The 25354-nt window shown below is 45.9% G+C and overlaps 1 protein-coding gene across 1 annotated transcript; it reads left to right on the top strand.

The window, feature by feature from the left end:
- Positions 1-307: 307 nt before the first annotated feature.
- On the top strand, positions 308-24678 carry LOC8035874 (hydroxyacid-oxoacid transhydrogenase, mitochondrial). The gene is made up of 12 exons (XM_029986900.4): positions 308-497; positions 582-622; positions 4747-4862; positions 8837-8991; positions 10372-10568; positions 14138-14321; positions 15318-15470; positions 15563-15661; positions 18423-18501; positions 22375-22471; positions 23402-23559; positions 23661-24678. The coding sequence occupies exons 1-12, from the start codon at positions 445-447 to the stop codon at positions 23742-23744; spliced, it is 1416 nt and encodes a 471-aa protein (XP_029842760.3). The 5' UTR covers positions 308-444; the 3' UTR covers positions 23745-24678.
- Positions 24679-25354: the final 676 nt, after the last annotated feature.

The following is a 25354-nucleotide window of genomic DNA, read 5'->3' as shown; positions in this document are numbered from 1 at the left end:
TGCCCAATGGTCCGATAAAGTTAACCCTAGGGGTGTCGAGACCAGGTTCGACTTTTTCGAACTTATAGTGGAAAAACAGACAACAGAGTTGTGTTGTCTTAAATTTTCCTCTTTCCTTATCCCAAAGCTTTAGCGTGCGCTATTCTAAACATGACCGCTTGATTCGTCGCTGCGTCGCTGCGACACAAAATTTAAGCTGAAGGAATGGGAACGCTTCTACGCTAGGTGGCGCAAGTTAGCGCGTATTACAAAGTTGATGGTAGTACCAATTGTCTATCCAACACTACAAACTTTAATTTTTGTTGCTTAGCGTTTTTTTTTTCTGTTTTTTTGTTTTGCTGGGTTTTGCTATCTGCCTGGAGATTTGAGGCGTTTGAGGTCTTTGTGGGCAGCTTTGATCAACCACGTCATTTGCAGCTGGACGAGTGGGACCACAGAGCAGACATGGCTAGCTGCCTTCGAGTTGTCGACCTTCTACGAACAGTCTCAAGAGCATCGTAAGCCCACCCCATCGAGCTGTTTTTCGATCTGCGCTTAATTAAAGGCGTATTCACTGTCCGGTGCCATTCTGTCTGCCGCAGCTGCCGCTGCCCTGCCCATGCCACAGCGACAGCCTTGCAAGGTGAAGAGAGACGGTGAACAGGGGAGGGGAACGTGTTGGCGGTGGCCACAAGTGCTGCTTGCAGCCTAAAGAATACACTTTTTTTTCTTTTTTGATTTTTGTTTAGCTTTTAGTGCATTGGCGTCTTATGCTTCAAAAATTTTACCTTGTGATAACATATGTACTGTACTTGGTGACTGCGACCATTGTTGCAATCGTAAGGAATGACGCCCAAGTTTGCAGTTTATTTTCACGCTAAAATCAATTCTGGAAAGTTGCTACAAACATATCCAGACAGTCAGTTTAGATTTAATTCAAAAAGTTAGTTTGGGCTAGTTGGTTCATTGACGAATGGAATTGAACGGCACAATACATGATTTGCACCTGACGACGTCCCGTCAGCTCTCCGGCAACCGCCAGAAAAGAGGGGAAGGAGGAACTCCCTTCTCACCGGGACTCTCTTTTGTGTGTCCCAGACAGAGTGTCGAACCGGACCGAACCGAAGACCAGCATCGAACCGTATACGAAAACTCCCTAATAGGGAGTTTTCGTAGACTGCGTTTCACCCTCCGCTAAGCCCTCCGGAATGAAGAAGTTGCTACTGCGCTTGCGCGCCGATAGCCTTGACTGTGGAGAGTCCCGCTATCATAGCGGGTTGTGAAGGGCCTTGTGGGACGGCGAAAACGATTTACGAAAACTCCCTATTTTTAGCAAAACCGGAACTGAACCGAATCGAAATCTTCGCCACCATCTTGGAACTGAAATGGAAAAAAATGCAATGGTGACCAATTCAAAACAGTTCATGTGAATGTTTTTTTAAGGTGCAGCTTTTAGGTGCACGTTTCCAGCTTGAGCGGCGTCGCCGTCGGCGCAACCGCACGGTGCATTATGGGCAAATTGCTTGCTAAATCTAGCGGAAAAATTTCCCCGCTAAATCTAGCGGAAAACTTTCCCTGCTAAATTTAGCGAAAAAATTTCCCTGCTAAATTTAGCAGAAAAATTGCCCCACTAAATTCAGCGGAAACATTTCTCTGGGGGGTCACGTGACCCCCCGAGGTCACGTGACCCTCTCCACCCCTCTGCCCCCCCCCCCCCCCCCCCCCCGAGGTCACATGACCCCTCCCCCAACGTCATATGACCCCCCCCCCCCCCCCCCAGAGCACGTGACCCTCAGTACCCTTCCCTCCTCCTCCTCAAGAGCTGCACTCTAATTCGGCATTACAGGGAGTTGTAAACGACTTTCACTTTTTTTTCTATTTTGTTAGTATTACAAAATGAATATTATGGTGAATTCCGCTCGCAGATCTTGAGCGCTCCAAAAGCGCTCCATTTGGAGCGCGCATATTCCACTCGCAGATCTGGCTCAAGTTGGTCATCTTCCGCTCGTAGATCTCTGGCAGCGCCCGCTCCACGGAGCGCCCCAAACTCCGCCGAACTTGCTCTGCGGGATTTCACAGATCTCTCCGGAAATTGACAGAGCGGCCCACGTGATTTCCGTCTAAATCGGCGGTGCGCATGCGCGGCGAGGTTGGAGAGATCGGCGGGCCGGTCGGTGGAGTTGGATCTGTTCGGGTGCGTCGGTTGTTTACTCTGGACTGTGACGGCTTGAACGCTTCTACCTCGCGTAAATCAGGGATAAAAAGCCGGGAATGTGGAGCGTGGCAAATCGTAAGCGCTGACATCTGTGATCACCGAGGAAGAACGAAAAAAAAGAACGACAGAAAAGCCGGAGGCAGACGCAAGGTTAGGCCTATTCATTCTGCAGCCAGTGATTGTTTACCTTTTTACACTGCATTCCATCGGCGTTTTCCCGTGAAATAAAGCAAGAAGTGGTTAGGCAACGACCGCGCAAGTGATGGTTTGTTACCTCTGTGTTTATTAAAGTCGTACTAGCAATCTGAACTCCACCGCTGGCAATCGCTGTCCGTGCCCCGCCGCTTCGAGGCGGCCGAAAGGTATGTGACGGTGCCGAACGCGGACGTCTTCGCTATTTGTGACATGGGCGCCGTGGTACGTATAATTCCGCCCGGCCTGTGTCGCGTGTTACTTCTGCAGCTAAGCAGTGACAGTCGTCACTGGTCGTCGGAAAGATCAGCCGGCTGAGGCGTTGGTGGGCTGGTCAAGTTCGAGCAGCGGCCATTTTGAACGGCGGAAGGAGGAGGGGTGGGGAGGGGTGTGGGGGAGGTAGCTCCAAAAATGCAAGTTTATCTTCCCCTCGTCGATACGGAGCGGGTCCCACGGAGCGGAATTTTGCCTCCCTCGCGGATTTTGGAAAGCGCTCCAGATCTACGAGTGGAATTCACCATTAGAGAATAAAAAAATGGCAGCCGTATTTCTATGTATTGATCAAATCGTCATATACAGAATAGCAATGTGTGATAAATTGTGGCTTTTTGTGGCAACTTTGTATTGGCACTATGATTAATTATGTGTCGGTTGACGTCATGGCATCAAGACATGCCATAAGATAATGTAACATCACGTGGCCCCTTGACGTCACGTGACAGAGTCGTGTGTCTCAGTGCGTCAAGTCGGTCTACATTGAGAATGTCTCTAGATCCATCAAAATTGTAAACACCATGATGTCACATGACATCATGACTTCGAACTGCGACATCGTGACATACACGATTGACATCACCCCGAGTCGAGTGCTTGGGTTCATGATGGTCAGCACCGCCTAACATTCGGGTAATGGCTTATGTTCAGTCAAAAATGAAAATAGCCGAATTCTAACAATGGCTAGAGCTCTGCCCATGCTCTAAGCTTTGCCATCCCCAACACATGACTATGATGAACACTGACGGTATATAATTGATGTCGCATCACGTGGCCGCTTGTTCTAATTGCGAGTTGGGAAGGCTGTTCCTTTATTTTTTTATACACCTGCCATTGCGCGGAGAGGAAAACTAATGGGTGTTTTTGCAAGTCATCATCGTAAGGTATTAATTCTTAGTGGTGCTTAGTGAAAGTACAAACGTTTTTGCACGGCCCGTTTTATATGTCTGGTCAGAGTTGGATAAAGAAATTTCGGGGCCCTGGGCCAAAGTTGCTGCTGAGGCCCTTATGATAATGACGATGATGATGATCACAACAAAGATGATGATGCTATCACTGATTAACATAGTACATTTTGGGAAGCCTAATTTAAAATTTTTACATTTGTAGTTTCTTGAGTCACATTTATGAGCAATGTTATCACTGAAAAGGGGGAAAAATGTGATAACTTCAAGAAAATTACTATTTATAGGCGAACGTAACGCAGCAATCTAATGTCTGCCCCAACTCGCTTTCCAGCAAGCGCTCTCGGTCGGAAGTGCCAAACTGAGCTAACCACACAACAATGGCAATTCGATTGTCTACACTCTTTTGATGGGCTCTTCTGCTTTTTCTCGCCCGCTTTAAAGCACAAATCCTGTGAATCGCAAAATGTCTGGGACTGTTTTGAACCTCAAACGATTTGCGCATGAAGCAAAACACACATGCTTTGGACCATGTGGTCCAAAGCATGGTCTACACGAAAGGCTATTGGCCTTTCGTGCGAAAATGTATGTGTCCTCTCTCTCACAAGTAGGAAAATATTGCGATCGATTTTAGACTACTTTTGCGATTCTTTCTCAATGCACTCGGTTGGGAAGTTATCTGGTACGGCGGCGGGCCGCTTTGCCGGATCACTTTCTAGGCGAGTGGCTCCTACCTCTAGGGGTTACGTAGACAATTCCAGGCATGACAAAATATCCTGGAGTTGGTGAACAAAGGGGACAAGGGACAAACACAAATCTCCAAACACAACTAAGGGGGCTGGTGCACGACCAAAAGAATTCGCAAGGTCCTGGTATCGCACCAGAAACCTCTCCATTTCCAGTGGAGCACTCTACCAACTGAGGGAACCGGGAGTTAGACGTCAGTAGAGCAAACATGGCTTTATCAGCTGCCACTAGTCTAACACCAACAAGAATGAATGGCCTGCATTTTAAGGTTATGATGATAATGCAGTTGTGATGCATTTTATAATGCAGTTGTGATGCATTTTATAATGATAATGCAATTGCAATTGCATTTTAAGGTTATGATGATGATGCGAGGAAGTTGCCTGTTTGCGAGGGAACGAGCAGCGTCGCTACAGACTTGATGGTCCCCTCCAGGGATTCGGGACACCCACCACGACCAGCATGGCGACCTCCCGGAGACCGACTACGCCTTCGAGATGGCGTGCTCAAACATCCGGTATGGCCCCGGAGTCACCAGGGAGGTCGGGATGGTGAGTCCAGGACACTGTAGCGCGTACACATTCTGTCTGCAATGTGTCCGACGTAATGCTAGCCATCTAAAGCGCACTCACCAGTGTCGTAGTCGCACTCAGTCCTGCAAGGATAGTATGAACCAAACTTAACTTTGCTGGAATGATTTCACTCTTCCGGTAAAGACGTTATGTATGAGGCAAGTGCGTCACGGCAGTTGAGACCCTCGTTCGCCGTAAAATTGTTGAAGACTAGTTGCTGACCATTCTTGTCATGTAAAGGCTTAATTAAACGTTTAGCCCGATGCTATTCGTGCCGGGCTTCACCCATCTCCGTGCGATTGCACCGATGTCCTGCAATGTTCAAAGATGACGGATCATTGATCGGTCCGTCCTGTGCCAATCGGAGAGATAAGGATGGGAGCAGAATGTGGTAAATCTTAAGTGCTCACATTGGTCTTCCCAAGAAAAAGAATGAGAAAGAGAGCGAGAGCGGAGAAAGAGAGCAGATAATAGGTTAGGAGTCTTCGTCTTGCCACAGTGAGTTGAAGTTGTTTGACTGCTTGGTCAACTTTATATATATTTTGATACGCTCGATTCCGGTGTTTATTTTCTGCAAAGTAAGTTAGAAAAGAGCTAGGTATAGACCTTACTGGTGATGTATTCCTGCTTTCTTGTGTATGTCAAGGTGTCGCCAGCAATCATCATCATCATCATCATTTATCTTCCTCGAGGACCTACGAGAGAGTGGCGCCTGTCCGTGTCGTATGTGTGTCTTTTTTCGTCCTGTTTGTTCGTGCCTTTTAACCTTTTATTCGAGGGAGTGGGCATTCGTACAATATATATATTAATATAAAATGCAATGAATGCAGCAATAACTCAATATAAAACACTGTAATCTAATTTGAAGGGTTAAAGGAGCACTGGGACACATCAAAATCACATTTTTTTTAATTATCTGTCACAATTGAAAACGATGCCGGGACATTACCCTCAAAATTCGAAACTTGGGAATTCAGTGTTTCTGAATTAAAAAAACAATTTCGAAATGCCGAATTTGAAGTTCTTGCGCGATCCGCGCCAGTGCAGTGAGTCACATTTTGCGGTCTCCTGTGACTCGACTTTCTTTCGGACCTCCGATCCCTGCTATAAAGCAAAGCGCCGTTGCCACAGCGACCCGAAGTCAGGAGGAGGTGAGCAGGCGAGATAGAAGGGCGCCGGCGCGGTAAAAAATCGGTTTCTTTCCCGACTCGCCGATAATCCTCTGTTCGAGCGCCGCCAAGTTTTCCGATGGAGGATACAAATCCAGGAAGCGACATCACGCTGAAGTCTGATTTTTGGTATTTCAAAGAGAGGGGCCGTAGTGCATTCGCAATTGCGTTAAAAAACATGTTTTATGATTGCCATTATTAAATGTTATAGAAATGTCGCCTACAAAGCTTCTAAATTTCCTGATTTTTGACGTCACCGATCAAAAGAAGCAAGGAGGTGAGTGCGGAAGATATAAACGCCAAAAATAAAAAGGCGCGCGTGCAAGGAAATTTTTTTTCGCGGTGCATTTTTTTTTTGCGTGTCTATGACTACAACTTGCATCGTTTTAGACAATTTAAAAGAATAGAACCTTTGGGGTGTCAGTGCCCCTTTAAAGCAAAAAAGCGTAGTAGCTGGTGCAAATATATTATTGTTATTTATAGAGACAATGTGTTTTGGTAGTTTGGTTCTTTTATTGCCAACGATCATTTAGATAGTTGATAATAATTTGGGCCCATTGGGACCACGAATGTCCGCGTTTATGCCCTCCATTCCGAAGCAGCCGGAATGCATGGACTCTGAAATTGGTAGCCAAATCATTCCTGCGAAAAGTATGCATCACACAGAAAAAAGTTTATTGCTGTATCGGTGTCTGCCAAAGGGTCCATTTGCGAAAATGAATGACATTCGGTATGATTAGTTGGTAATTAATTTCTAGTAAATAATTTTTAATTGGTGAATTTATAGGTATGGTTTCAATTAGAAGCTTGCCGAGGGTAATCGGAAACCACAAAATCAGACTATTTTAGAAATATAGAAGACAGATACATAAAACCCTGCGTATCCGCAGATTACCCGTGGATCTTCCGTGGATATCTGCATTGAGCTGGCAGATGCGAATAAAAATAGATCAGATTTATAGCTTGCGGATTGGATGCAAATGCCAGAGGAAGCGGATCGGATGCCGATAGCTGCCGGTCCGAATATATGTTTTGGCGAGGTGCGACTGCAGAGTGTAGAGTGAGTGAAGGAAATACTATAAAATGCATCCTTGAATGCCTTGTGGAAGCAAATTACTCTCTTTAAAAAAAAAGGTGCTATTTGGGGAGAAACTTGGTCTTTACGCCAAGAAAGACATGATTCTCACCAAAGATAGAGTTTAGAGCGTTCATTTCACCAAAAATACTGTCTCTAGAAAAAGTAAAGAATGCAGGGGCATCAATCGGTTCTTCCGGGAAAGCATGCTCTTTTTTTTGGCAGATAAAGAGCAGAAAACGTTCTTCGGGCAAAGAAAACCCAAAGTGTATAAGTCACAAGAGAATAGAAGCCTCCTTCTCCTTGTGCATGTGTGTACATTTTTTTTCTCAACAGTTGGCAAGTTGTTGCTAAGTGTGTGGCTCACAAGATGCAGTTGTGGGTCCATGTTTAAATCTGAAAGTGATAGGAAGTCTTGCCGGTATTGAATACTGTATGATATTTTCCCAATGTTGCATTTGCTTCTTGCCACAAAAATATGAGTACTTTGCTGTGGTGAGTTACCGCCTTTCCTCTCCAACTTTTTAATTGTCTAACCGAATAAAGTTGCATAAAGTTACACAATGTTATTAGCATATCCTTTGTTAAGTTTCATGTATACGATATATGTGTCTGCATTAATGGGGTGTTACAAAACAAGAAAATTTTTTTATTTCCTTTCCTTTGAGTGCGTCTTCTGGGCAAAGTGTCACAGACTCCCAGGACGATTCCATAACTGAAATTATCTTTTGGGCGGCACAAAGTGTCCCTGGAAGGATGATCGCTTTTAAAGTTTATAAATATGATACAACGAAACACAATAAAAAAAAAAATTACTTTCACCGTATTTTGACTTGAAGAGTTCTTTGTACAAGATTATAAGTTATAAGGTACCAGCCAGATGCTTTCTTGTTTTTCAAGCTTGATATTATATTGTAAAATGGATGCGCTGATTGCAGGCCAGGTGCGGTTCCAAATTTTGCGGTCATGGTTCGGATGCAGGCACAAAGCATGCAGATCGGATGCAATAATTTAACAACATTGCTGATGCAGTTTGGGTGCGGATACAAAGTCTGCGGATGCGATGCGGATAATCAAACTGTTATCCGTGCAGGGGTCTACATATACAGCACTTTACTGCGTTCCATACAAAACGCTTAATCTGGAGATGTTTCTCTAGGCTTCGGTTTCCTATCCGAGCGCATCTTTGCGCCAGCGGTCCTGCGCCTTGGGGCCAAAACAGGCAGCTACCGCATCACCTCCCTCGTAAGAGGGAAGGAAGTGTGGCGCACATGCGTCGCGCATCTCGGCCACGTGGGTCAGGACCGCTGACTAGAGATGCTGAAACCGAGACATAGAAACATGTCCAGATTGAATGTTTTTTTCGGAGTGCAGTAGAATGCAGCGTGTGCCTTCTGTATTTCTAAAATACGTTGATTTAGTGGTTTTCGATGATCCTCGGCAAATTTATAAGTAAAGCTATACCTATAAATTTACAAATAGAAAAAGTTAATTACTCGAAAGTAAGGCACAAACTAATTATGCCGAACGTTATTCATTTTCCCAAATGGGCCCTTTGGCGGAAACCAATACGACGATACACTTTTATTTGCACTATGCATACTTTTCGCAGAACAGTTCGGCTCACATTTTTGGAAACGCCCTGTATTAACTTTATGGTGCCAGTTGATGTCGGTAAAGCTTACTGCGGCGGTGCTCCCACGGCCCAGGACATGCACAACCTGGGTGCCACCAAAGTCTGCCTCATGGCCGACCCCAACTTGGTGAACCTGCCGCCCGTCAAGGCCACCCTCGACTCCCTGCACAAGCACGGCGTCCAGTTCAGCATGTTCAGCGACATATCCATAGAGCCCACGGATGCAAGGTGCTGTAGTGGGGCTCGTCGCATTACCTTCGAAGTTTGAAATCCAGACGATTCTGGGGCGGAGTTTGTGAGGCACCGGGCAAGCATTTAAGGCATTCAGCCACTTAAGGGAGAAATAAGGTGGAAAAAAAAGTTTGTCTCATATTTCTAAGGGTTAAGCGTAAATTTGGCCGGCAAAAGAGAATTTATTTGTAGGATGTTTCAGGGAGAGACTTCCCCCGAAGAAGGGAAGCTTCTTGTTGAAACGCACGTCAAATGGTCTCTGTTGCTATTTAAATTTCTGTCAACGTATATGACATTGATGAAAAATACATATATTAAATAGATTTAGTTTATACAGGGACAATAGCCTTCAGAGCTTCTGGGCACATTACATTTTTTCCCCTACGATATAGTACCTTTTTTTGCTTCGGTTTTAATGCTGCCTTGTTTGAAGAAGACATTAAAGTAACTTACCGAAATGGCAGCCGACGATCGCTATAATTTCATTTTATTTATTGTTCCCCTAAATCGCCCGCAGAGCGCATTTATGTACAAGTATATAAATGTCGTCATTTTTGGATGACATTCATATATTTTGGCCCACGAAAGATGTAGCTTCTGAGGCTTTTGAGGAATGGTCTGTCCACAGGCGTACATCTGGAAGCATTTCTGCCGTGAAAATTGTCAACAGCGGGCAAAGGAGCGAGCAGTGTGCAAGCACTGAAAAAATTGCAGCCTTCCTTAAGCCACCTGTTTACTAGACATTCACTTTCCATAAAAGATGTCTGCAAGACATCGGGGAGGCACACACCAAGGAACACGCGCCTCTTCAGTTAGATCATGCCAAGGAAAATAAATGGCTTCAACGATGCCGACCTTCCAGTTTTTTAAACTTAGAATGTGTTCAAGGCCTGGGATCCCCGACAAAAATGTGACAAACGCCGGAAAAAACCATTACCAAAAATGTAACATATACTTCAAAGGACAATCTGTATAAAAGAATGCACAATTGAGAAGAAACCATAATTAATTGGGGAAGAAAGAACAAAATTCAAAGCACGATTTGGCGGGAGTCAAACCCACGACCCCGTGATTTTGAGCCCAACACTCTACCACTGCATGCACTGTAGGGGAGGCTTGTGAAGAAGAAACAGCTCGTCTTCTCCCTCTGTTTCTAACCATATAACAAAAAACAAAATTGTGATTTCCTAAAGATGGCTGCAAAAACACGTTCTGTGTATGCCGGCTTCATTCGTACGATTAAGATTTTTCCGACTTTCTTCCGAATTCCCAACTCTCCCCGGAAGAAATATCTTCTTCTGCTCAGCCATTCGGAATTTCCTCCAGTTTTCCTTCTCTGGGCAAAGTTAATGGTTGTCTGTTTCGTTCCTTGCCCAGCTTCCAGAGGGCGATTGACTTTGCGAGGGCGGGAGACTTTGATGCCTTCCTGGCGGTGGGAGGGGGCTCCACCATGGACACCTGCAAGGTGGCCAACCTGTACTCCTGCAACAGGGAGCGGGAGTTCCTGGACTTTGTGAACGCCCCCATCGGGAACGGCATGCCCATCCCGTCCAACCTCAAGCCCCTGGTGGCAGGTGGGCGCCCCACTCCGACTCTGGGACTTCTAAATTACGTCCTTTTAACCGTTTATAAAACGGGCCTTTGCAATGGCTTTGTGATGGCAAAGCCATCGCAAAACATAACTTGATTGCACATAGTCGTAATTTTCGAGCAATAATGTGAGTATGTGTGCAATGTTTTGTGTTAAAGAAACAACGTACATTACTTCTAAATTACGTCCTTTTAACCGTTTATAAAACTCGACGGAAACTGGTCCCTTTGCGATGGCTTGGTGATGGCGAAGCCATCGCAAAACATAACTTAATTGCACATAGTCGTAATTTTCGAGCAATAATGTGAGTATGTGCGCAATGTTTTGTGTTAAAGAAACAATGTACATCACTTTTAAATTATGTCCTTTTAACCATTTATAAAACTCGACGGACACTGGCCTTTGTGATGGCTTTGTAATGGCGAAGCCATTACAAAACATAAAAAACATAACCTAATTGCACATGGTCGTAATTTTCGAGCAATAATGTGAGTATGTGCGTAATGTTTTGTGTTAAAGAAGCAATGTACATTACATAGAAACTCTGACCTCCAATGACATGTGGGAAACGTGTGGTGCAGTGAAGTACTGAAAAAAACAATAGACGACATCCATGGGCAGTAATGTCCTGCTAGGTAAATCTAACTCCTCTATTCAACATGATTAACATGCAGTGTAAGTTCCTTTTTTTTTCAGCTTTTTATTTCATTGATTTTTATTAATTTTTTTGATGATAGGTTATGGAGGTCTGACGACGTTAAAAGTGTTAGGAAAGTAATTCTCTGTCTTTTCCCGTAAGTTGGACATATTTTTTTAAATTTTATATTATTTAAATGGTATATATGCTTTCGGGTTTCGTTGATTCTGCTGACTTTTCCTGAATTTGCTAGGACTATAATTATTTGCTAAAACGACAAATTTAAAAACTTCTTCACCGCTCATACTCTTGCCTGTCTCTAAAGATTTATACTTTGAATCGTAAGTTATGTTTTTACTTTGAACTGTAAGCTGTTTTTTATGAATCTACCTATAATAGAATCACTTCTGCCTTGTTTATATTCAGAGTGTGTTCCATAAATATCAACTGCTTTGCACTTGCTCCTTTTCCTTGCTCCTTGCTTCCCTGTAACTTCTACTCCTCCTGAAAGTTTGATTCCCATTCTATTTGTAAGTATCACTGACCCGCTAGAGCCACTGCAGTGGCAACATGCCTTTCTCTATGCCTCATGTTTCGCGCATGTATATAGTGCGACACGGCGTCCCGCCAAATCAAAGGCAAGTCACAAGTCACGAGTTGCGTACGAAACACCATGAGAGACATAAAGTGAGGCACGTGAGGAGCGTGACGATGCTGGTACTGTGGCACCCTCTAAAGAGTCGGCAATTAGCTATTTACGAAAAGAACCATCCCCTTCCCTTTGAGCAGAGAGCGTTGTTTCTTCCTTTCTGCTTTCCCACCTTTACAGTTGGGAGGAGGAGGACATTAAGAGGCATTACACAGGTGAAAAAGAAATCTAATTGGGACCAGTTGGAGTTTTTGCTACGAGTCAACTGGTCCCGCTGGGAATCACTGGTCCCAACTAAGATTCAATGGGGACCAATTGGGGTTAAACTGTGATCAGCTAAGGGCCCAACTGGTAACCACTAGTCCCAACTGGGATTTGATGGGGACCAGTTGGGGCTCGACTTAGATCAGCAAAGGGACCAACTGGGAATCACTGATCCCAACTGGGATTCAATTGGGTTCAACCAGCTAAGGGTGTAACTGCGAATCACTGGTCCCAACTAGGATGCAATAGGGACCTGTTAGAGCTAAACTAGGATCAGCTAAGGACCCGACTGGGGATCACTGGTCCCAGCTTGGATTCGATAGGGACAAATTGGGGCTCAACTGGGATCAGCTAAGGGCCCGACTGGGAATCACTGGTCCCAGCTTGGATTCACTGGCGACAAATTGCGGCTCAACTGGGATCAGCTAAGTGCCCATCTGGGAATCACTGGTCCCAACTGGGATTCAACAAGGACCAATTGCGGCTCAACTGGGATCAGCTAAGTGCCCATCTGGGAATCACTGGTCCCAACTGGGGTTCAACAAGGACCAATTGGGGCTCAACTGGGATCAGCTATGTGCCCCTCTGGGAATCACTGGCAGCTGGGATTCAATGGGGAGAAATTGGGCCTCATTTCGGATTAGCTAAGTGCCCATCCGGGAATCACTAGTCCCAACTGGGATTCAATTGGGTTCAACTGGGATCAGCTAAGTGCCCATCTGGGAATCACTGGTCCCAACTGGGATTCAACAAGGACCAATTGCGGCTCAACTGGGATCAGCTAAGTGCCCAGCTGGGAATCACTGGTCCCAACTGAGATTCAACAAGGACCAATTGGGGCTCAACTGGGATCAGCTATGTGCCCCTCTGGGAATCACTGGCAACTGGGATTCAATGGGGACAAATTGGGCCTCAACTGGGATTAGCTCAGTGCCCATCTGGGAATCACTAGTCCCAACTGGGATTCAATTGGGTTCAACTGGGATCAGCTAAGGGCCCAACTGGTAATCACTATAGTCCCTACTGGGATTCAATGGGGACCAGTTAGGGCTCGACTTGGATCAGCTAAAAGCCCAACTGGGAATCACTGATCCCAACTGGGATTCAATTGGATTCAACTGGGATCAGCTAAGGGCCCAACTGCAAATCTCTGGTCCCAACTGGGATTCAATGGGGACAAAGTGGGGCTCAACTAAGATCAGCTAAGGGCCGAACTGGGGACCAACTGGGGTTAAATGGGGTCCGATTGGGGCTCAACTGGTATTCTATGGGGATCATTTAAGGCTCAACTGGGCCCAACTTGGAATCACTGGTCACAACTTGGGTTCAGTGGGGACCAAGTGAGGCTCAACTGGGATCAACCAAGTGTCAAACTGGGAGCAGCTGAGGGGTCAACTGGACACAGCCATTCCCAGTTGGGAGACGACTGTCTTAAGCGCGATCCAATGCGGATTTGTGCGCGCATAGGCCGTGCGGCTCCAGGAAATTGCATATTTCATGACATCGCACTGATTCCTTGCGCCTTCCGGGCGCGCATAAGAAAATTGGATGATTTCAACATTTTCTGAACTCGCACGAAATTGCGCTGTGACGTAGTAGGGTGCACCTCTCCCATATCCTCTCCCGGCCAATCGATGGAGGGCACTAGTTCCGGCTCTTCGTTTCTTCGTCGTCTGGTACAGGTGCTCTCCGCTCGCCCAAAGGTGTGCCATGCCATCGTCCTAATCAAAGCGCATGGTTGTGACTCAGAAAGCGCCCCAGAAACAGGAAAAACGTCACAGACACGCAATTTCTGGGAAGCGCACAGCTTACGTGCGCACAAAAACGCGGTGGTTTGGATTGCGCTTTATCTTTCTCACTCTGGGGAAACTTTATGGGACCAACTGGCAGATTCCCATTCGTGGTGTGAGTAGTATATTAGCATTCCCAACTGGCTATGGAAAGCTTGGCTGTCTGTCGGCGTTGGTTGGTACCTGAGGGGCACCACCCCTTGGCTCCGCAGTGCCCACTACGGCCGGCACAGGCAGCGAGACGACGGGGGTGGCCATCTTCGACTACCTGCCGTTGCGGGCCAAGACGGGCATCGCCCACAGGGCCCTCCGGCCCACCCTGGGCATCGTGGACCCCCTGCACAGCCTGCACATGCCCGAGAGGGTGGCCGCCTACAGCGGCTTTGACGTGCTCTGGTGAGGCGGCCCGCAGGATGCGTCTCCGACCGGCGCCCCCGGTGTCCCAAAAGGCGAGCGAGCGACGGCAGAACGGGCATCTGCCGTGTTCGGCTTTAATACCCTACCGGTAGGGTGCCTGGAATGCGTCTCCCACCGGTGCGTTCACCGTGTCCAAAAAAGTAGTCTCTCATTTTTCGTGCCCGACGACGTCGTAAAAGTGTCAAGTTGTCATCCGCCGCGTCCCAGGTGGCATCGCAACACCGGTGGTGGATGCCACAGATGCCTGTTTCGCTGTGGGTTGTTCTCTAGTGTAATAGCCCAAGGAAGCTTTGGCAGCTGGGTGTCGAGACTCTGCGACGACGGCAACACTCGCGTTTGCTCATGCTTCTTGTTGGAACTTCTACGACCAACCGCCAGGATCGCGACGTCCTACGACTTGACACTCCAGCTTTTGCAATGCCATTTCCTGCCGCTTGGGGACCACTTGCGATCCATGGGCGGAATGGGACGCTAAGTGCGCCAGTGGGAGGCGTGTTCCAGGCGCCATACCAGCGGTGCCAAGACAGTGGCAATCCACGGCACTACCCTGCCAGGACGTCGCCGGGCAGAAACCGAGAGGACCAAGTATGTGAGCGGTAAATGCGACGATTCGAAACACTTTCTAGGCAGCGTGGTGCTTTGCGACGGAACGATTGGTGGAGCTTGCATTCTCCGAACAGCCAGTTCACATATTTGCATGTGAGCGTGCTCGAGCGCAACACATTATCTCGTAACCGTTTACGACGGGAAAGCATGTTGGCAAATTCTAGCGGGTGTCCCGGGATCTGCGTGTAACCGGGCCTAAGCTCTTAATTCTTTGCTATATGCACTACCTACGATAAGTGGTCGCTCATATAACGTCAGAATCACTTTGAGCACACGGAGAGGGTGCTTGAACACGAGCCTGCAAACCATTCCTCGATTCCAAACCGGAGTCAAGAGATTGCCGTCCTTGCGGGCGGTGCCTCCGTGCAGCCATGCCCTGGAGTCGTACACGGCGATCCCCTACAACCGGCGCTCCCCGTGCCCAGCCAACCCGATCCAACGACCCGCCTACCAGGGGAGCAACCCCATCAGCGATGTGTGGTCCCTCTACGCGCTCCGCATCATCCGCAAGTACTTCAAGAGGCAAGAAGCAGCATCCCTGCCCATGGACGCCGCCTCGTGCGTGCGTCCCCTCCTCTAGGGCACGCGGCTCACGGTCATGCCTCGGTGCTCAGGGCGGTCTTCGACCGGGGGGACGTGGAGGCCAGGTCCCAGATGCACCTGGCCAGTGTCTACGCCGGAATCGGGTTTGGCAACGCGGGAGTTCACCTCTGGTAGGGCCGCCTTTCGTTTTGTGTGCCTTTCCGTTGCTGCGCGTATACTCTATCGTTTACTTCACTTTAAATTGGCAAAGAGCGAACTCTACGGCCTTCTCGAGCCAATTGGAGTGACGTAGGCAAAGCATGTGACAGCCTTTAGCAAACATGCAGGGGCAAAAGCGTAACCAGAGCAGCTGGAGAAAAGGGGAAGGAGGAACTTCCCTGTTACCCGGACCCTCTTCTGTGTGTCCTAGACGTCCCCCTGGTTGCCCCCTCAGAAGTCAGCTCGTCACTTGAGATTCATACAAGAGCGGCTTTTTTCTGCCCTCTCAGTGGCTGTCACAGCACTGTGTGCAACTAGTGAGATAGAATGTAGTCACGCGCCTCCCCCGATGTGCTGATTGACTCACCAGGAATGTAGCCTTCGCTCTTCGCCCATTTACAATGAAATGGGGGGTGTACTAGTTGCATGCGGCATTACCGAAAGTACAGGGGCGAGTGTTTAACCGGTGCAGTCAGAAAGAATAGGAAGGGGGAACCTTCCTCTTAGTTGGACACGTGTGTGTGTCCTAGATGTCGGCTTTGTCCCCCTTATAGTTTAGTCCAACGCTCAAAATTTTTACGAGAGCAGTTTTCGTCTCTCTCCCGCCATAGCTTCTACGTCACTCTGCGCAACCAGTTCTCAAAGCTCTAGCGCAATGGAAGGATTGCTCGAAGCGAGAAATTAAAATATGTGCTTTGTCGTTTGCTGTCTCCCTTTGCATATATGGGTGATCGGATCATGCATATAGTCATATATTATTACTTGTAAAGGCTCGTTCACACGCTTGTAGCTGCTTACAACCGGAAAGGCTAAAAACTGGTTTTAAGCTTCTTGCGACTACAGCTACTGTGCAGACGGTCGTAAGCAGTCACAAAATGAAGAGCCTGTAGCCTCTCCAGTCGTAAGCAGTTGTAAGTGCGTGAATAGGAGACAATCTTCACTGTTAATTCTAAGGTTACAAAATTATTTTATTAATTTTATTATTAGAACTGGAAAAGATGGCAATTGGATGTTTGTGTTAATTTCATCCTGGTACAACACACTGGGCTCTCAATAGTTCAGACAATTTTTTTTTACTTTTAGCTATTTTATACAAATTTTAAAATTTTGGTTGTCTTGCTATGTTTTCAATTTATTTATAAACCGCATAATTCCGACGGCGTTTTCGTGCAATTCATACTTTTTGTTCTCGCGGCCTCATTGAGCGAGCTTTTTTTTGAGTACCGCTGCACTGCAGAGAAGCAACACCCGCAGAGCTCGCTTCCGCGGGAGTTGCTTCTCCGCAATGTACCAGTGCTCGGAAAGAAGCATTCTCAACAGGGCTAATAGTTCACCATAGACAACTTTTTTGCTGGATGAACGAAATTAATTTTGTTTTGAGGTGTCATGTGCTGTCGAAACAATCCACGGTAGACAACATTTTTGAGGAATGAATCAACTAATCTCATACATTTCACCAATGTTTCTTGTGTGGCACACCAGCGTATGGTTAGTAGGCCTGTGTATAGGAAATGATTAAATATCTGCTGTGTATGCATAGCCATCCATATAACAAATCATAATTTTATCTTGAAATTCTTACACAAATTTTTGATAATTCAAGCAATATTTGTGGCTTCCTGGAGTCTGAATTAATAGGGAGTTTTAAAATAGCATACGCAAAGGCATTCACAAAGAATAGCGTTGTCTCCACCGCACGTGTGCTGAACACTAACCACGCTTTTTGCTTTTGCGTACGCCATTTTTCGGAAATTGTGCTCGTACACGAAGGAAGGGTCTTTGCGTTCCTCTAAGGAGGGCTCGTGATGCACGAGAAGTTGGCTAGAGCCAAGACGAGCACAGTTAGAAGATGGCGGCTCCCAGGACCGCGGCTGCTGCTGCTTTGGCGGTCCTCGTGAGCACGACGTCGATGGCATCCTCGCGACTGCGGTTTTCAATACAGGACAGCATTTCACTCCTATGAGAGGTGCACATCACAAACAGTTTGGAAGACCCAGCAGGTGGGCAACTTCCTTCTTGCAAGGCGCGAATGTTCCTCGGTGAAGGACCGAAAGTATGGTGTGTGAAGCTCAGTACACGAGACTCCTTTTTCCAAGGCAGCACAAGCAGACACGAACGGTCGATCGATCATGTTGCAATCTCATATTTAAACAAACCAGAATGCTACATTAAAATGGCACTAAATGTTACTCTAGACCAAAAAGCTTGTTTCTTTTTCTAGAGTTGAAGCATTTCGTGCGTGAAATAAAAATTGTCATTTAATCTTGATGGCGTTACAAGCACAAAATGCTGGGATTTTGTTTCATGGCCAAGAAGCGCTACTCAAAAACTCTCTCGCATGGCATGCACTAATGCAAGTGCTAGATTTCACGCTACCATGCTCTAAAATTGCATATGTTATTCTAATACTCCCTAATGAGAGTCTGCTGTACTGTTTGACTGCAAAGCAGTAATTACCTGACCCGGTTGAGTAAAACGGAGAAGTGACACTAATGCTCGATGTACGAAATATCCAATTACTTTTGGTGCGATGTAGCGCAATTATTTTCTTCTTTTCATTTTCTTTTATTAGAGTAACACATATTTTGAGTCTGTTGACAACCCTCTTACCAGAGCTGTTAACAATGTTTAGTATTTTTTGTTCTCTTGCGTAATTTTAATTGTGACATGCATGTGAAAGTAATGTGCACGCAGTTCAGAGCTCTAACAAAGCCTCTTTCGCATTTTTTGCAGCCATGGAATGTCCTATCCGATTGCGGGGCAGGTGAAAGACTTCTATGCAAAGGACTATCCAACGGACCATCCGATCATTGTAAGCTTCTGCAGCTGCTAATTGTACAGAAGTGAATCAAATGATATGGCTTTGCGAGACTGCCGCTGAGGTCATATCAATTGTTAGTATATAGCATGGGTAATTTGTCTGCTTTACTGAGATGGAGATCGCAACAATGTCTGTGAAAGTGGGAGTCGCTTACGGGAATCGCAGTGGCGAGGAATGGCAGTGGAAAGGGAGCTTACAAGCATGCTGTTACAAAAATGTGTCGGTGCGTGATTCTTAATGTGTATTCCAAGTGTCAGCTAATTTTTTTTTTTTTTTATTATTTACGATATTGAAATGAAAGTTTCACAGTTTATGGTGCTTAATCTTCTCTTTATAAATCTGATGTTAGATTTGATATACAGTCAAGCATAGATATATTGAATTGAAAGAAGATAGTAAATTGTTCGATATATTGGCAATTCAATATACAAAAGTGTGTTCTTAAAGGGATACTTCAACGAAATTTGCAGTATACCCATCGTGTTCCAAAATACTGTAAACGACTTAATTTTCGCGGGCTAAAATTTTTGCGAATTGGGCCAAGGCTGAAAATTTGAAATTATTCGCGGGTTCTGATTTTCGCGAATCGAGTGTAGCTTCCGTAGCGTTCACATATTGCCCGAATAGTTCGCGGGACATATTTTTCGCGAATCGTCGGCGATTCGCGAAATTCGCGAAAATTAGGTCCTTATGAAAATTTAGTCGTTTACAGTAGCTTGAATATGATCCACAATATCTGTAAATGATAATCGCACGTTTGTATTTTGAGCTTACCAAAATGAGCTTCCAAGAGCCGCTAAATACAGTAGAGCGTAGTTGGCAGAAACTGCAAACACCTTTATGCGGGATCTTGGCCGCGACCTCCTCACAGCAATACGACAAAACACAAAAATAAAAAAATAATAAAAAAAAAAATGGAAAAAGTTAGGCTTATAAAAAATATCTCTTGATCCACAGAAAAAAAGTAGATGTTTACAAATCTCTGTAATGCGAAATTGGAGGGCAACTCTTGAGGAGGAGGAGGAGGAGGAGGAGGAGGAGGAGGAGGAGGAGGAGGAGGGGGGGGGGGGAGGCTACGGAGGGGAGGGCATGCCCCTTCTCCACCTCATCCTCTCCTCTTCCTCCTCCAGCTAAATTTAGCTGAACAATTGATGCCGCGCGACCTCAACGCCAATTCAGTTTCACCACTAAACTTAGCGAGGAGAATGACGTCACATGACTTGGTGTCACGTCACCTATGAACAACTTCAGTTTCTCCCCTAGATTTAGCGGGAAAATTGATGTCACGTGACCTCGACACCAATTCAATTTCCTGCTAAATTTAGCGGGGAATTGAATTGCTGTTGAGATCACGTGACATCATTTCCCCGCTAAATTTAGTGGGGAGTTGAATTGGTGCTGAGGTCATGTGACGTCAATTTTCCCACAAAACTTAGCGCAATTACGGCGACGCCACAAAACACGGAAACGGGCGCCTAAGAGCTGCACTCTAAAAAGTCAAGCAAGCAACAAAGAAGAAAGCTCACTAAAGTCTGGCAGCAAAAAAAGAAAGGCAAAACGAAACTGGCAGAATAATAACGGTGAAAGATAAAGGTAAACAAAGATAAACAAGGTGTTCAAAGTGCCACTGCACAATCGTTGTTGTCAACTCAACCTGTTAAAGACTTTTTTTTTGGGGGGTGGGGGGGGGGAGGGGGGTTATGGAGTCGCACAGTGACAGCATGGTTCGTGGAAAGAGCACGCGCTACCGTTCCAACAGCAAGCACTCCCTGTCCTCCCTACGCGTGCATGCATGTCCTTCCCGTTGCTTTCGCCATCCTCCAGTTTTTTTTTACAGTTGCCGTTGTCTCCTTTTTCCCACAACTGCTCTTTTGCTGTGTCTCCCCATGCGTGTATGCTAGCTCGGCGGTCTGCCAGCCACGCAACGCAAGCTATGTGCTTCGTGCTTGCCGAGTGTCCCTGTCATGGGAGTTCAATACAAAAAAACAATTCACCTATACTTTTACATGTGGCTTTCAAGAAGATGTTTTGACTGTTCGATGTAAACAATAATTCGAAATACCCGAGTGTGATATAACTGGGCTCCACTGTAGCTTGTTTTTTAGGTTCACAATGCAATGTACGTGCAGAAAAAAAAGTTTTTTTACTCGCACATGAGGCATGGCAACGCACTTAAGAAAGCCTAGTAAAATAAACTTATAAGTATAAAAAATGTGCATTTTAGCCAAACCGAGATAGTGGCATCCTACATATTCTAAAGTATGTGCGTGTTAAATTTGGTTGTGATAGCACGATTTTAAGAATGGAAATTCTTGTGCACAAGCTGTGAGGATGCCCCAAAATTGCATACAAAGAAAAATTCATTCAAATGTTGCCATTGATATGTAGCTATACTTCTTCGCGGTGCAGAAACTAATATTTTCATAAATTTCCACGAGAAATTGAGGCTACAGAAGACTGCAATGGAGAGGAGACGGCAAGGCCTACTTGTCAGTGTGATGGCGGGCAACGTTGCAACTTGAAGAACCACGCGGAGAAAAATGGCTCAAATTCATGCTGTTCTGGATTGCCTGGAGGTCTTCAAATGCATATTTGACTAGTTTCAGGATTATAACCGGCATTAATTATTTTTATACATCAAGTATAATGATTAAAAAAATAATAAAACACCATAAAAACTCAAAATCACATTTTTCGCAAAATTTTACCGTTTTCGATCTTCATCTCACCTTAACTGAGCCAGATATATGTAAGCCATATTGACTTTTATAGGAAGAACAGTGGAGCATACGCTGATGGCCTGCCCTTCCGGCGTTCAGAAGATGGATCTAGATTCGTCGGACGTAGCCACACGGGTACTGCGGATCGACTTTCCCTCATAATTGAAGCCTGGCGATATAGCGGATTCTTGCAGAAACTATGGCTTCTACAAGAAGCCGTAAACTTCAAATTTCACTTTCTTCTCAGAAAGACAAATATTTTGACGAAATTATTTATAGGCATGCCCGGGAAATAGCATTTGATAGGTGGAGCAACGTTTATAAAAATCGGTGACCTTACAAATTTTGTTGGAGCTCCTTAAGAAATAAACATATTTTTACTGTTTCAATGTCAATGGCCTTAGAGATACTGCTTCTGGGATTCTATCACTTTTATTTTTATACATGTATGTGGCCTTAAATATTGGCCTAGAACTTGGGAAATACAATGTGTCCCCTCCAAAATTTCCAGTTTTCTTCCCCGCAAAAATAAAGTATGCATCGCCAAACGCTCATTCTTTGCCCAAATTTAGATTCAATTGGTCGGAACGAGATGCCAAAGCTTCATAACTAACCGTCATCTCGTACAAAAGTTATAATTGATTTTCGTAAAATTTCAATTGGAAAATGAGGCCCGTTCTCGGTAACTGGTGCCATTCAGCTCTACATATTCAAACGCTCCAATGGCCACCATTTTTCATTGAAATTATCAAAAACTTGTTTATAAGTTTTTAATGAGATAACAGTTCTAAAACTTTGGCATCTGGTGCGGACCAGTTGTGCTTTATTTGGGAGGAGGATGAGTGCTCAGCATGCACAGTTTATTTTTGCAACGAAAAAAAACCCAAAAATATTTTTTTTGCTACACACTGTACTTTTTGTTTTGCATTGTCACTGTACGTGGCCACGTAGAAGAGGGTGAGAGCAGCCCTCAACACCCGATTTTCCACTGGTGGTTTTCACGCAGAAGAAAACCACAGCCGTAAATATATTTGCTAGGTTTTCTGGGCTCTTGTAGATTGGGTAAGCATGAATGCCTCGTCAGTTTCCCCAAAAGAACTTGTACGTTCCTGGTGTTTCACCATTCTGCAACTTTTGTGTCCAGCCGCACGGACTGTCGGTGGTGATGACGTCGCCGGCCGTATTCAGCTTCACGTCCCGGATGTGTCCTGAACGTCACGTCGAAGCTGTCGAAGCGTTGGGTCAGTTGCACTTTGCCACCACTGCAGGACGCATTCTTTGGCACGAGGGTCGGGAGTAAAAGAAGAATCCGGTTGCGTGGGGATAAACAAGGCATGCAAGTCACAAAATACTTCTGATGTCAACGAAGGTCTCGGCTCGCAATGTTTTTGCAATCTTGGTGACAAAGAAATCTGGTGTAGTGTTTTACATTGAGAAAAATAATGAGCATTGCCTTTCTGACGTCATGGCAAATGGCTATTTAGTAGTAGCCGGTGGATAGTTATTCCTAGCAAAATGAATATTTAGTGCTGCAGGGGTTCTCAAACTGGATTCCGCGAGCTGGTCTCATGGGTTCCTCAAGCACCCAAATTGCAGTGTCCCCCCCCCCCCCCCCCCTTTAGTTTAACCTTCCATGTACAGAGCCATGGATTGAGGTGGTGTTGCGGGCAAAGCAGCCTCACCCTTCGCAATATGTATGGTATATATTTTACATTGTGCCCCAGGTTAAACCCTTTGCCTTCTTATCCTGTCTGTAGTCCTCCATTTTGTCTTATTCTGTTAGTGCAATACACTCTTGTTCACTGTGTGAACAGCTTGTTGGGTTGGCAACCAAAAGGGTGGGAGGGTTTGAAACTTGTTGGGGTTACGTGGCACGAAAAAGTACCCCTGATTTAGTGTAAACACTAACATTCTAGAGGGTACTGCGCTCAAGGAAATGCTACATCATTTTTTATTTTAAGTGTATTAGCACGCTGCTTTAATAACATTAAATCGTTAAGACCTGTGTGCCCTCCACGTTTTAATTCCGGCTGGGGCACTAGCGATGCGTACTCGCCAACTTTAATGCCGCAGTGGGTTTTCAGTAACTAAATGTTAAAGACGTAATCAAGTAAGCTGAATGCCGTTTCAGTGGGCTCTTGAACAAACAAAGGTGTCCTCAAACCGTGCAGGCGGCGACACGAGCAACTTGAAGGAGGCAGACGCTGGCAGAGCATTGTCGGATCTCCTCCGCAAGTACATGTCGGACCTCAAGGTGGACAACGGACTGTCTTCCCTGGGCTACAGCTCTGAAGACATCCCTGCCCTGGTGAAAGGGACCCTTCCGCAGGTACCGGGTTGGCACGTGGTACAGCTACTGCTTGCACCAACATTGTCTGGCGCCGTACACTCGTCGCAAAAGGTGACTGTGGCACTGTATTTCGTTTCCAGGAGAGAGTCACCAAGCTGTCCCCGCGCTCCCACACCGAGGAGGACCTGGCACAACTCTTCGAGGCTTCCATGACGGTGTACTGAGAGCCGCCGACGCTTGAGGAGAAATTAAATGCCCTTGTTCATTGTTACAAGCGGGTGTAGATGAGAAATTATTGTTCCAAGCTGTAGATCAAAAATTAAGCCAGTGCAGTACAACTGCTAGCCTGGGGTCTTTTAACGTGCATCACGCAGTAGTGGTACACGACCGCACGCCGGTATGATGCTCATCCAGATCGAAACGGGCAGGGATGGAGATTGGGTTCTGCAACGCGATTTTTCGCTCTACGTGTTCTGAGCTGGTGTGTGCTAGCCCACTCGGCCACCGATCCCCCCTCATGGCCTCGCAAAGTAACGCAAGCGCCATTTGGAACTTAGAGGAGGGAAATTCTGCTCAGTTCTAAAAATTTGGGAATAATAGGGGACTCCACATTGATAAATACTAGCAAAAGGCCCTACATTATTTGTTTCGCAGAAATTATAAAATATTGTTTGTGTGATGCTGCTTGGAGACTATCAAAAACTGAAGCTTGGGTGTGCATTTGTCCTGCACTGTGAATGACATGGCCAATCATGCAAAAGACAAACTTGCAGTGCACTGCTGGCACCACCTGTGGGCGTTTTGTGAGCATGAAAACAAACAAAAGCATAGCTAAAATTTTACTGTGCCAACACTGCACTAGTTTGGATCGGATTGCCGTGGCTTAAACCTTCGCATCAGACAGTCGGTGTAAGAAACAGGATCTAGTTATGTTGCCTTCTGTACTTGGCGACAACTTTTCTTGGCAATGCAGTGGAGAATACGGGCACGCGTTCCCTCTCTTATTTTGAGTGCTGAATAAAGCTCTGCGCTGGCTCTCCTCTCCACTGCACTGCCAAGAAAAGTTGTCGCCGAGTATAGAGATAAATTTCTGCGGCTTCAAACTTTGCTGGCCCATGTCGGAAACTTTTAGACGAAAATAAATTGTAGTCTTTGGCACATGGTGTTCTTGGATGTTGAAGGCCTCAACAAGCAGCTCTTTTGCAGTTTTTAGTGCAGAATATGTTATATGACTGCCACCTAACCATTAATGGTTAGGTGCCAGCGACAAAGGTCGACTGCCAGCCGAACGCCGACACAGTGCTCGTCTCTTCCCCGATTGGACACAAGTGCCAGCCAAACCTCTTGGAGTGCATCAGTGTTACTCCCGGCAGGGGAAAAACATCATGTGTTCAGATATACAGCGCAGACGCTCGCTTAGCCAAAGGGATGCTGAGCTGAAATCTGGATTCTCCATAACACGCGGCAAAAGCGTGCAACGGGATGCTACAAACACCAAAACATTACTCATACAGCGATATCTCGAACGGACGACCATATTTTTCAAAAAAAGAGGCGCATTTGGCAGGAATGTTGACGTCATGTTTCTCCGAGAAGGAGAGGGAACGGTCTCGCGGCCTTGAGGGAGCGAAGCCAAGAGAGGAGAAAACCAGGTATCTTGACGGTCACGCGGCTCGTTGGCCTGGTTCAATCTCGACCTCTTTTTCCATAAATACGGCCGTCCATTCGAGATACCGCCTTACTAGTAGTGTTGTAGGGATTGTAGCGTCCCGCCTACATCTCCAGCATTGTTTTTATGAAATCCAAATTACGGTTCACCATCCCTTTTGCCATA

This window comes from Ixodes scapularis, unplaced genomic scaffold, assembly GCF_016920785.2.
Source record: "Ixodes scapularis isolate PalLabHiFi unplaced genomic scaffold, ASM1692078v2 PGA_scaffold7__128_contigs__length_106722199, whole genome shotgun sequence".
NCBI classification, from domain to species: domain Eukaryota; kingdom Metazoa; phylum Arthropoda; class Arachnida; order Ixodida; family Ixodidae; genus Ixodes; species Ixodes scapularis.
The sequence above is the reverse complement of the archived record's forward strand: the minus strand, read 5'-3'. Positions and strand labels throughout refer to the sequence as shown.